The 12,771-nt window shown below is 23.9% G+C and overlaps 5 protein-coding genes across 5 annotated transcripts; 1 reads left to right on the top strand and 4 right to left on the bottom strand.

Annotated features, from left to right (window-relative positions):
• Window positions 1–2,140: 2,140 nt before the first annotated feature.
• Window positions 2,141–2,827, bottom strand: DICPUDRAFT_29357 (uncharacterized protein; the record flags this gene model as incomplete). The annotated part of the gene is made up of 1 exon (XM_003285414.1): window positions 2,141–2,827. One exon carries the CDS (start codon window positions 2,825–2,827, stop codon window positions 2,141–2,143), a length of 687 nt encoding a protein of 228 aa, XP_003285462.1.
• A 1,536-nt stretch (window positions 2,828–4,363) lies between these two features.
• DICPUDRAFT_149348 (uncharacterized protein) lies at window positions 4,364–4,878 on the bottom strand (the record flags this gene model as incomplete). The annotated part of the gene is made up of 2 exons (XM_003285413.1): window positions 4,364–4,567; window positions 4,831–4,878. The coding sequence occupies 2 exons, from the start codon at window positions 4,876–4,878 to the stop codon at window positions 4,364–4,366; spliced, it is 252 nt and encodes an 83-aa protein (XP_003285461.1).
• A 792-nt stretch (window positions 4,879–5,670) lies between these two features.
• Window positions 5,671–7,751, top strand: DICPUDRAFT_149347 (uncharacterized protein; the record flags this gene model as incomplete). Its single annotated transcript, XM_003285433.1, has 3 exons — window positions 5,671–5,918; window positions 6,005–6,278; window positions 6,369–7,751. The coding sequence occupies 3 exons, from the start codon at window positions 5,671–5,673 to the stop codon at window positions 7,749–7,751; spliced, it is 1,905 nt and encodes a 634-aa protein (XP_003285481.1).
• A 367-nt stretch (window positions 7,752–8,118) lies between these two features.
• Window positions 8,119–10,383, bottom strand: DICPUDRAFT_149346 (uncharacterized protein; the record flags this gene model as incomplete). The annotated part of the gene is made up of 1 exon (XM_003285412.1): window positions 8,119–10,383. One exon carries the CDS (start codon window positions 10,381–10,383, stop codon window positions 8,119–8,121), a length of 2,265 nt encoding a protein of 754 aa, XP_003285460.1.
• A 599-nt stretch (window positions 10,384–10,982) lies between these two features.
• DICPUDRAFT_53560 (uncharacterized protein) lies at window positions 10,983–12,469 on the bottom strand (the record flags this gene model as incomplete). The annotated part of the gene is made up of 3 exons (XM_003285411.1): window positions 10,983–11,318; window positions 11,397–11,772; window positions 11,844–12,469. The coding sequence occupies 3 exons, from the start codon at window positions 12,467–12,469 to the stop codon at window positions 11,076–11,078; spliced, it is 1,245 nt and encodes a 414-aa protein (XP_003285459.1). The 3' UTR covers window positions 10,983–11,075.
• Window positions 12,470–12,771: the final 302 nt, after the last annotated feature.

Here is a 12,771-nt window from a genome sequence, read left to right as displayed (position 1 = left end):
TGTTTTTTTTTTTTTGTCTTGTTTTTTTTAATATAAATGTATATAAATAAATAAAAATTAAAGGAATCATTAAGGGATATGATATTTATCAGTAGTCAAATATCTGTTCCATGATAACAATGTAATTGTCATCTAATCACTTTCCTAATTTTTAAATATAATCTCTTTTTATGTGTGTGTTTATAATTAAATAATCACCACCAAGAAAAACCAAAAAAAAATTTCGAAAAAAGATAATAATTATAAAGTAGCTCTTAGTTGTTACGTGTTTATTAATATAGAAAACAAAAAAAAGTTATTAAATAATTATAGTTTATCATTTATTCTACTATTTTTTTTTTTTTGCTGATTTTACTTTGTTGGTGATAAAATAATTATAATTTGAAAAAAAAAAAAAAAAAAAAAAAATAATAAAAATAAAAATTTAAAAAAAAATAAAAAAAAAAAAAAATAAAAAATGGTTTATTTTGATCATTACCAAATTATATAATGAAAACTTCTAATGATAATTAAAAACTCATTTATTTTTTTATTTTAGTTATTAATTTTGATTGTTTTCAATTTGGTGTAATCTGAAGATCGAAATAAATTGTGTAGGTAAATATTAAAGATATAAATATAAAAAATAATTTATTTTTGATATGGTTTTTTGGTGGGAGAATAACTAGTGTATAGAAAATAGAAAACAGTGATGTGTGAGTTAATAATAGTATATAATAATAAAATAATAAAATAAACATCAAAATAAAATAATTTTTTCTCTTTTTTAATTAAAAAAGTAATAAAAATAAAAACAATTATTATTATGACAATTTATTTAAACAAATTTTCATTATTTTTCTATTTTTTTTTTTTTTTTTTTTGATTATTATTTTTTTTGTTATAATTATATAATTTTATTGTTTTAAAATTCCTTTGGTAACATATGAAAAAGATATATTCAATGTTTTATTTCAAATTAGACTATAGCGGTCATAGAAAAGAGATTGAATTTTGTAAAAACATATCTAATAATAAAAATAACAATCATAAGTATATAATATTATAATTATTTAATTTTTTTTTATACATACCTGGGATTCCATGTATTGACTTTATTATCACATTGATTGATAATTTCTATATTTTCATTATTTTTAATATTGGTTTTATTGTTTAACATTGAAATATTAGCAATTGATTCTATATTCATCAAAAATAATAAAAATAATTAATAATACTTTTTTCTTAAAATAATTTATTATAAATAAAAACTTACTAAATAACATTTTTTAATATAATAGCTTTTAAAATTTATTTATTATTTTTTTTATTTGTTTTTATTTGTTTAATTTGTTGTTCAAATGATGATTTAAAAAAAAAAAAAAATTGGTTTAAATAGTTTTTTTTTTAAATATAAAAAAATAATTAAAAATCAAATATTATTTTTATCTTCTTTTTAATGTTGATTAATAATCATTATCCTTTTTTATTTTATAATCTTTTGCAAGCCTTAACAAAAAAAGATTTATGGTTTTTTTTGTTTTTTTTAAATAATTTTTATGACCATGTGCAACAAAAAAAAAACAAATAATTTTTTTTTATATAATGACAATATCTATATCTATATTTTGGTTTTTTTTCATTAATACAAAATTATTTAAAAAAGTGTGTTTAAACAAATAACAATTTATTACTATTTACTTTAAATAATTTTTTTTTTTTTTTTAAATAAAAAATATTATCTTTTTTTTTTTCATTAAATAATAAAAATAATAATATTCAAACGTTTTTAGAAAAAATTGTTTATTTTTATAATATATTTTCTAAACTAATTGTTTGTAAAATCTGTTAATGCCTTTTTTTTTTTTTTTTTTTTAAATTATTTTTTTTATTTATTTTTTTATTATGGGCTCCAAGTGATTATTAATCATTTACACCATTACTATCTATAAATATATTTTCTTGAAAATTGGGTTTATATATCTTTTTTTTTATGTAATCTTTAATATACAGATTTATTTTTTTTTTTTTTTTAATTTTTTTTTTAAAAAATTTAAAACATTGGTTTTTTTAATAAAATTCTTTTTTTATTTTTTATTTTGTTTTTTTTTTTATATTAATAAATAATATTTAAAAAAAAGATTGAAAATCCAAAGGTTTATGGGCCACCACACGAACCACTCATACAAACAGTTTTACCTTTGGCAATATTACTTGTGCAACCTAGAGAGGGATTCAATGCTTTAAATCTAGCTAAAGTTATACCAAACAAGTTTGCTGCAGCTTGGCAAGACATAGCACTTGGTAGTTGGCAAGTATTACCACATTCATTTCCCTCATCAACACATGGATCTGTGATAGGTGTTATACAAGTTCCATTTTGGAAGAATGGTGTTGTAATTACGGCATATGTCGAAACAGGGTTAATAATAAATTGGGTATTACTTAAAGAGAGCTGGACTTCACAATTAGTTGTACCCTGTGAAACTGTGGATGGGCCAAGCCAAGCATCTATATGGTATGTTCCATCATCATCCCATTCATTTTCACATTCTTCACATGAATCGGCCATAATGAAATACTTTTTGTAAGCTGGGATATAAACGAGCGAATGAACAGGAAACCATGCACTGGCACTAGCACATGTAATAGGATCACTGTAAGTTCCTACTCCACCAGCCTGTGGCATAGATGTCGTTGGATAAGCAATTTCGGCACTGGGTGGACAATTGTCTCCAGCAGCATAGAATGTTAATTCCCCATTAACTTTTTTTTCGGCACCAAAAACACTTGTAAACAATAACTGAATAATATAAATAAATAATATAATATTTTTTATTTTCATTTTTTATTTTGAAATATAAAAAAAATTAAAATAAATTTTCTTTTTATAGTTTTTTGAACATAATCAAAATAAAAAAAAAGAAATCAAATAAAATAAAATATAAATTTCTTTATCATAATGGTCTTTTTTTCTGATTAACAAAAAAAAAAAGATTTTTTTTTTTATTTATCATCAAATTTCAAATAATTGAAAAAATTTTTTAAAAAAAAAATTTATGATTAAATCTTAAAAAACTATTTCAATAATTAACTTAAAAAACTATTTTATTTTTTATAAATATTATTATAAAAAAGATTTTTTTAATTTATTATAAAATTTTTTTTCTTTTTTTAAAAAACAATTTTCTCTTTTTTTTTTTTTTTTTTTTAATTACCAATTTAAAATATTTATTACTCAATAAAATAAAAATATAATTTAAAAATAAATATATTTTATTTATTTCTTTTTTTAATTATTATATAATTTTTAATGAAAAGATAACATTTTTATAAACTTTTCCATCCCCGATTTATTATTTGGACAATTGGGATATTATTTAAAAAACTAACTATTACAATCAATAAATTTTTTATAATAGATTTATGAAATCCCAACATCACAAACTTCAAGGCACCCATCTTCTCAAACTCTTTAAAGGAAAACAATCAAACCATCATCAATGTTGAAATCTTACGTGATGTCTGTTTTAAAAACTCTGACTCAATACAAAATAAACCTGATATTGTAGTCATTGATAAAGTAAAACATCATCCGTGTTATTGATGTTTGTATCCCTTTCGATGGTAATATGCTGTTCAGACAACATGTAAAGCTATTAAAATACGAATACTTCAAGAAACACTTTAAGAACCAATACAAAGACCCAGATGGCAGATCATTTGATGTACAAATATTCCCAATAGTCTGAGACTATTTGGCAATGTGCCGGGTGGAATTACTTGGTTAAAATTATCACCGAATGTGAGTGTTGTGAGACTAATTTTTTTTTAGTTTTATATTTAATCGCATTGTTTTAAAAATTATAGATCCTTCCTTTTCTTACTGAATTTTACCAACTTAATTACATATATTGGGGCAAATATGAGGTTACTACTTGGTTTCAACAAAAACACATAATTATGCAGGATTTAACAATTATCATCAAACTGCGCATGTGGTCTAGTGGTATGATGCATCCCTGCCACGGATGCGAACTGGGTTCGATTCCCAGCATGCGCATATCTTTTTGAATACGGATTCATCTTTCCGGTGATTTTAGCGTTAGTTCCGAATGTATTTGGCTTTCATTTTTTTTCAATACCAAAACTATGTTTTCACTTTTAAAAAAAAAAGAAAACTATGTTGATAAATGCGCTGCAGAAATTTTTAGAAATTTACATAACACAATAATAGTTTTAAAATCTTTTACTTTTTTACATATGATTGTTGTGGATAATATGGTTTTGGAGAAACCTGTTGATAGTATGATTCACTTTTAAAAAAAAAAAAAAAGATAGTATGAATAGGTTTGGGCTGGAACTGGGTAGGGTTAAAGAATTAAAGTTTTGAATCGATACGTTGAAGTTTTGTTAATAAGATGACTGTTTTCTTTTGTAATGATTGGTTTTTGTATTGAAGTTTTCTTTGTTTATAACCATCATTTGAATAATTGGTGGCTGGAGAAGGGTAGTCATGACGACGGCCATATTTATCTTTCTTTTCACATTTCTTTTCGACCTTTGATGCTTTTGTATCATATTTCTTAATTAATTTTAGTTTGGATGTTGTTTATTGATTGTTTGAAATTCTTTAAATAAGCTTCTTTCTTTCTTTTTTTATCATAAAATTATTATAATAAGAAAATATAGATATTTTTCTTTATCATTATTAATAATAAAAAACTATCCCTTAGATCAAATTTAATATTAACTATATTCTGTGTAGGAAAAAATTAAAATGGGTTTTTTTTTTTAAATTTTCAATCTTAATCTAAATGTGTGCATATTGTATCTTTACTTTTTTACTTTTTTTGGAATATAGCAGAATTTTCTTTTTACAAATTTAACACCCATTGATAAAATAAAGTACTTTGTTGTTGAAGTTGTAATAATGTGTATTTTCGCAATCTGCTAAATTAAAGATTTCAAATAAATCAATTATTATGAATAAAGGAAAAAAAATTAAATTTGTGTTTGTCAATAAAAAATTAATATGGGGTTGATTCTATTTAATAGTTAAAATCTTAATGCTATCTCTTTGGAAAAAGTAAAATATTAATAAAAAAAAAAAAAAATTTGTGGATATTTTTTTTTTTTTTATTTTTTTTTTTTTAAATTTTTTTTTATATTTTATTTTTTTTTTTATTTTTTTATTTTTTATTATTATTTTAATAATAATTATCAATAACAACAACCAAATTCTTTTAAATGTTTATTCTATCCCAAAAAAAATTACTATCCATATAACCTCGTAATAATAACAATAGATCACATAGTGTTTTATTTTTTTTTTATTTTGTTGTGTTGAATCAGATCAATTTAATCAACTATTATATATATCTATTTTTTTTTTTTGTAAATATTTTTTTCAATATTCATATCATATTTTTTTATAAATATTATTATATATTATCCCAAAATTTAAATTAAAAAAAAAATAAAAAAATAAAAAAAAAAGAAATAGCTTTATTTATTTTTATTATTTTTTTGTTGTTGTAAACTAAAGATTTTATTTTGTTTTTTTTTATGTAAATAAAAAGTTTGTTTTCCACAATAAAAATATATATATTATTTATTTAAATCTGTTGTTATTATAAAATATAAATATAAATATAAAATATAAAGTATAAAATATAAAATCATATAATGCTTAAAGATATTTATAATTCGTTACTATCCAAAAAACAGCAAGAAGAACATGCATGGAGTTTAAATGAAGATATTCTAGAAAATCAAGCTCAACTATTTTTCTCGCTAAAGAGTATAAAAGGTTTGAAAATAGACGAACCTGTTAGAATTTATTGTTTAGCTTCATTGGAAAAACAATCAATACAAACATCTTCAATTATTGTTAGAGACCAATCACCAATCGAATGGAATGAAGGATATACCTTGTAAGTATTTTAAAACCTTTTTTCATTAATCATAAAAAAAATAATATCAAACTAATTTTTTTTTTGAAATATTTCAAAAAAATAAGTGATGTAATTTCATCAAAGTCCGTATTAGCTTTATCCATTTGGCAAGGTAATTTTAATCAAACCAATATTAGCGATAGTAGCAGTAAAAATAATAATGATGTAAAAATGGGAAGTCCTGTCATAAGTGGTGTAAATACTAACTTAGCTAAATTAATAGGAAAAGTTTATATTCCATTTTTAACATTCAAAAAACAATTTTGTGATCAATGGTTCCCATTGAATGGTAGTCCATCAGTCTCAATTCATGTTAAATTAAGTTTTACAAATTCTGGTGTATGTAAAAACTTTATTTTTATTATTATTAATTCTTTTAAAGTATAATTTTCTAACGATTAACGATCTTTTTTTTAAAAAAAAAAAAAGAAAAAAGTTTCAGTTAACGATTTTATATATTTAAGAATGATTGGTAGAGGTGCATTTGGTCAAGTAAATTTAGTTAAAAAAATAGATACAGGAAGATTATATGCAATGAAAATAATAAAAAAAGATAGATGTTTAAATATGAACGCAGTAGGACATACATTCACTGAACGAAAGCTATTAAAGAAATATTATCACCCATTCATCGTAGGTTTAAAGTACTCTTTTCAAACACAAGATAGTTTGTGTATGGTACTAGATTACATCGGAGGTGGTGAATTATTTTACCATATTTCGGAAAGAGAAACTTTTAGCGAGGAGACAGCTCGTTTTTATATATCGCAAATTATGTTGGCTATCGGTTTCCTCCACGAACATGGTGTAATCTATCGTGACTTGAAATTAGAGAACCTTTTGATGGACTTGGATGGTAATATTTGTTTAGTAGATTTAGGTCTATGTAAAGAAGATGTAAAAGAAGGTCAATATTGCTTTACAATGTGTGGCTCCCCTGAATATGTAGCACCCGAAATTATTACTGGTACTGGCTATAGTAGATCCGTTGATTGGTGGGCATTAGGTACTTTGTTTTACGAAATGATTGCCGGCCTACCACCATTCTATAGTGAAGATCCACACGAAATGTCCAAACTAATCCTATCATCTCCATTAAAATTCCCACCAAATATCTCAAAGAATGCAGCATCTCTAATATCACTTTTATTAAACAGAGACCCCACAAAACGTTTGGGATCTGGTGAGTCAGATGTCGAGGAAATCAAAGCTCATCCATTCTTTAAGAGTATGAATTGGTCCAAACTATTAAATAAAGAAGTCGACCCACCATTCAAGCCCCATTTAATAGGTCCATTAGATTTATCTTATTTTGATCCTGCCTGCACTTTGCAATCCCAACCAATTAATCCATACACAACAAATTCAAATCTATCTGAATCTGACCAAATGGCATTCCAAGGCTTCTCCTATTCAGCTCCTGATATTTTCAATTTAACAAACAACAATTCTAGTGGTAGTATTGGTGTTAATACATCAAGTGGCGGTAGTGCCCAAAACTCACCTTATAATTCTTTAAGAAACACCCCACCAAGCTTTATGAAAATTTCAGGTAGTAATATTTTTGAAAATGGTAGAATGTCACCAATTAGTTTTTCCTCAAGCCCAAGTTATAACAATAATAATAATAATAATAACAATGTAAATATGAACCATAGTGGATGGGTACAACCACAATCACCTCAATCACCACAACCATTACCCCAATTACCAATCTTATCAAAACTTCAAGAAACTACCTTTGAAAGACGTAGATCTCTATCTGTAAATGCTCAAACTCAATTCACCATGGTACTAGGCGATGATGAATAAAAATAATAAACCATTTCTTTTTTTTCTCTATTATATATTTCAATTAAAAAAAGAAATTATAAAAAAAATCACAAAAAAAAAAAACAATCCAATATTTCAATAATTTATACAAATATTTACATTCCCATCTTTTTTTTTTTTATCTTTTATTTTATATTATATTATAAATAAAAAATAAACATAAAATATAAAAAACTTTTAATTATATTTTTTTTTTTCTTTTTTTACAACTAAAAATAATAGAAAATAATAAATTGAACAATGGCTATATTTACAACAATGATTTTTTATTTTATATTTTTAAACTGATTCGATTTTTTATTTATAAATTATTATTGTATTTTATATTATTGTTGTTGTTTTTAGTTTATTTTAAGTCTAAATAAACAGTGCTATCCCTGACCATTCCAAGTGATTCTAAAGTTGATGAAAGACAAGTGTTGTCAATATATTTGTTATTATATACTAAATACTGTTGGTTTGTTGGGACTCCTTTTATACGTTTGATCAAGTGCTTTAGTTGTTCTACTGTATATTTTTTAAGCACTTTAATATTTGTTACACCATTTGCATCCTTTAAAAACACGGTAAAACCTCCTGTCTCTTTATTTGGGTCATCAAGATTGTTATTATTGCTGCTGTTGCTGTTGTTACTGCTACCACTACTATTTTCTTCTATAACCATTTCTTCGTCATAATCGTACTCCTCTTCATCATCAAGATCTGTTTTTTTTGCACCATAACCACTAATATCTTTTTGTATTATTTTATTATCCTGTTTATGTTGCTGTTCCAATTCACTATTTATAACACTAATATAACTTTTTAATTTTTGAAAATTTTCTTGTTTATTTGGTGATATATTTGATGAGTTTGGAGTTATATGAGAGTGAAAGTTTTGGTCTTGTCTGATTGACATAAGTAAACCGCCGCCACCACTATGGCCAATATTAGCGACACTATTATATGGTTTGGGGTTTACTCCTGGGGTAAATGATTTTTTACAATTTTTACACCACCATCTCTTTTTATCATGTTTCCATGCACTTTGTTCATTACATCTAGTACATTTAGGATTATCTGATTGATTACCTTTAGATTTTTTATTTGGTGTATTATTATTTGAAATGTTTGCTGTTGTTGTTGTTGTGGTTGTTGTTGTTGTTTGATTATTATTATTATTATTGCTATTGTTATTATTATTGTTATTAAAAGAATAATTTATTTTATTAGTTGAATCGTTATCATTATTTATATTACAATTTATTGTACTATTACTGATGTTACTATTATTAATATTCTTATTTTTTTTATTAATCGCTTCATTTTCGTAATCGATGCTCTCGTTTAGAGAAAATCCATCACCATATGAAGTTGGTTTACCGCTAATGTTGGCGACGATATTATTGATTTGTTGGGCGGTTTGTGCCTGGAATTTAGGTGGTCTTCCTCTTTTTTTTGGTATCGATGATAATAATGGTGATGTAGTTGCTGAATTTGGTGATGAACCTATATTTGACTCTTGGCCTGAATTTTCATTTTCTAAATGAATTATATGGTCTATTTGTAATTGTTGTTGTAATAACTGTTGAGACTGAGTTTGATGTTGCTGAATTTGTGAAGAGGATGGAGATAAACTAGATATTAAAGGTTGTGACACTTGTTGCAATTTTGAAAGCTGGCTTTGGAGTTGATACTGGGGCACCGATTGTGTTTGTGGTTGCAGTAATTGTGGATGTTGTGGCTGGTGAGGTGAATTATTACCATTGCTATTAACATGTTGGATAATTGGTAAAACCTGTACCCTTGGTGAAATTATAGGTGATTTTTCCCAAATATTATTAACCCAAATTGAAGTATCCAATTCTGAATCTTTAAAATACAATCTATACAGGCTTAAAGTTTTTTGATAACCTGTGACAATATGATCCCTATCATAGTGATTAGGAGGATAATAATGAATTTTTAAATTTGCTAAACCACAAAACTTTTCATATTCTTCGGTATTTAAAATGTGATATTTCCAAAAAGTTTCAACTAATGGCGGCGCTATAATTATTTGATCCTTCTCATCTTTTTCCAACACCTTTAAAACAATAAATCTTGTGTATTCCATAACGACTTTAAAACCAATGCTATGGTCAAATCTGTTATCTTCCCTTCTTATTTGTTCTAATAACTTTAAATAATATGTGTAGTTTGAAAAAAAATGACTTTCAAGTGACTTTGCAAATTCTTTTTTACTATTTATACTACTACTACTGCCACTATCGTCACTATTTTCCTCTACATCTTCTAATTTTAAATCTTCGGTATCTTCATTTTCTTCACTGTGGCTGTGGCTATTATTATTATTATTATTATTATTGTTGTTGTTGTTGCTATTATTACTACTATTATTATTTATTTCATTTATTATTTCATCTTTTATAATTTTTTCATTCTCCTCCTCTGCTTTTATTAAAAGCTCTTCAATTGCCTCGTTTGTTGCATTATTATTATTATTATTATTGCTACTACTAATATTTGGGGAATTATTGCCACTGCTATTTTTTAATTTTGTTAATATTGTTACCCCACCATTACTATTTCTTCTTGTGCTAGTTATATTTAAATTATTACTATAGTCCATTAAGATATTTAAAGAAAAAAAACTTTACATATATTTTAAATTTATATTATATATACAATTTTATAAGTTTAAAAAAAAAAAATAATAATATAATTATAAATTTAATATCAAAAAACAATGTATAGTATTTGAAATAATGGAGAGTTGTTTTGTTTAATGTGTGTATGTGTGGTGTGTATGTGTGTGAAATATTATGTGTGAATAGTTAAGACACGAAAATTGCACCCACCCCAAAAAAAAATTCAAAAAAAAAAATTTGAAAAATTTTTTTTTTTTTTTTTTTTTTTTTTTTTTTTTTATTTTTATTTTTTTTTTTTTTAAGTTTTTTTTTTTTTTTTTTAGGGAGGTATGCTTCAACCCAATTTATAGATATTTTGCGATGTCGTTATTTTTGAAAAAAAAAGATATATACAATAAAAAAATTATTTGATATTTAATTTTAAAATAAAAATATTTGTAAAAAAAAAAATGTTATTATTTTTATTTTTATTTTTTTTATTACTATTATTTTTATTTTTTTAATATGTTTATAAAAATATAAAAATAAAAAAAAAATAAAAAAAAAAAAAAAAAGAAAATATCCGATTTGGTTATTTTTTGGTGGAAAAAAAAAATATAATTGTTTTTTTTTTTTATTATTATAATTTATGATAATATGGTTTAATTTTAATTTTTTCTAATAATTTGATGATTTAATTTTTCTTTGGTTTTAATGTTCCTTTTTCGGCATGATAAAGTTCATCTTGTTTGGCAACCCATTTATCAATATCAACCCATTTATTAAGTAACCAATCAATTCTTTCTTGTTTTGTTTTTGGAATATCTTTATATTTAATTTGTTCAAATTTAATTTTTACAACTCTATTACATAATTCGCCATTCATCATTTGTGAGAAATTGGATGAAGCCTCCATACCAAAATGATAACAGAAAAGCTATAATAATAAAAATTGAAATTATTAGTATTAATATGATTATTATTTAAAGTAAAATAAAAATAAAACTATAATTACAATATCACCACATGGGTTTGATTCTAATAAAGCTAAAACACCACCAACTCTTGGTAACAAAGTATGTTTTAAATTTGAAGCCAATTGATAATTTTTAGTGTCATTTTTCTTTTTGAAACTTTCTAAAACCTTTTCTCTCTTTGATTTTGAGAATCTAGTACCTTCTGGCCAAATGCAAGTAACATCTGGTTCACTTGGCTTGAAATCTGAAACCATAGATCTAATTGCATCCATTTCAACATCCATACCATCTGTGCCAGCATCTCTGAAAAGGAAAAAGTTTGGAGTTCTTGAACCTGATACATCAAGAGCTGGATCCCAAAGTAATTCTTTTTTAACAATGTATCTCATATGATAAAATTGTGAGAAAATACCTCTATAATAAATGAATAGGGTTAATAAATGAAAAAAAAAAAAAAGTGGCAGTAATAAATATTCAATACTTACTGTGGAACAAGGGTATCTGCAAAACTAGCATGTCTTGAGAAAACAATTTTTGGACCAACACCAAGAGAATCAGCAATTCTTTGTTTAATGTTACCATTGTATGGAGCAACAAACTTCTCTTTAACATTGCCATCAATTTCAAGTTCTACTTGGATACCTAATAATGAAGTACTCCAACCAAAAAGCATTTTACCGCCCCACCAACTTTGATACCAGTAATTCCAACGGAAATAACGTTTTTGTTCTGGGTCAGATGCAAATACTAAAGAGACCATATAAAGTGCATAAATTAAAAATGTTGAAAATAAGGCAATGGCTTCGATTAAAAGATAAGATTCAAAAAATGATAAAATTCTGACATAATTTAAACCTTTACGACGTTTATAATGATACATATCGAATGCCAATGCAACAATTGCTAATACTGGGAATAAAATGGTCAAAACAACAAGAACAATTGAAATCAATGAAATTGAAATACTTCTTCTATACCATTTTTCGGCCCAAAGGGCAAAACTATTTTTATAAACACTTGAGTATCTACCATAGTTGTGTAAATATCTTTTAATTGGTTTTTTTGTGCCAGTGGTTGGTGATGATGGTGTTGTTTTTGTGGCACCTGACATTTCTTTTGGTGATAACGGATCCATTTTTACTATTGATATACTTTTTTTTAACTTTTATATATTTAATAAAAGAAAAAAAAAGATTATTTTTTATACTATTTTAAATAAATAAAAAAATAAAAAAGTATACTATCTAAATAATAAAAATACTATTACTATTAAAAATAATATAAAATAATAATTGAAAGAATCCTTCGATTATTTATCTATTTTTTTTTTTATTTTGCAAAATAAAAAAATTTTATGTTTGTTTAAAATTTTTAAAAAAAAAAAAAAAAAATTATTTTTTTATTTTTATTTTT

Source organism: Dictyostelium purpureum (assembly GCF_000190715.1).
Source record: "Dictyostelium purpureum unplaced genomic scaffold DICPUscaffold_46, whole genome shotgun sequence".
In the NCBI taxonomy this organism is placed as follows: Eukaryota; Evosea; class Eumycetozoa; order Dictyosteliales; family Dictyosteliaceae; genus Dictyostelium; species Dictyostelium purpureum.
Note: the sequence above shows the minus strand (reverse complement) of the source record. Positions and strands in the feature narration are given on the sequence as shown.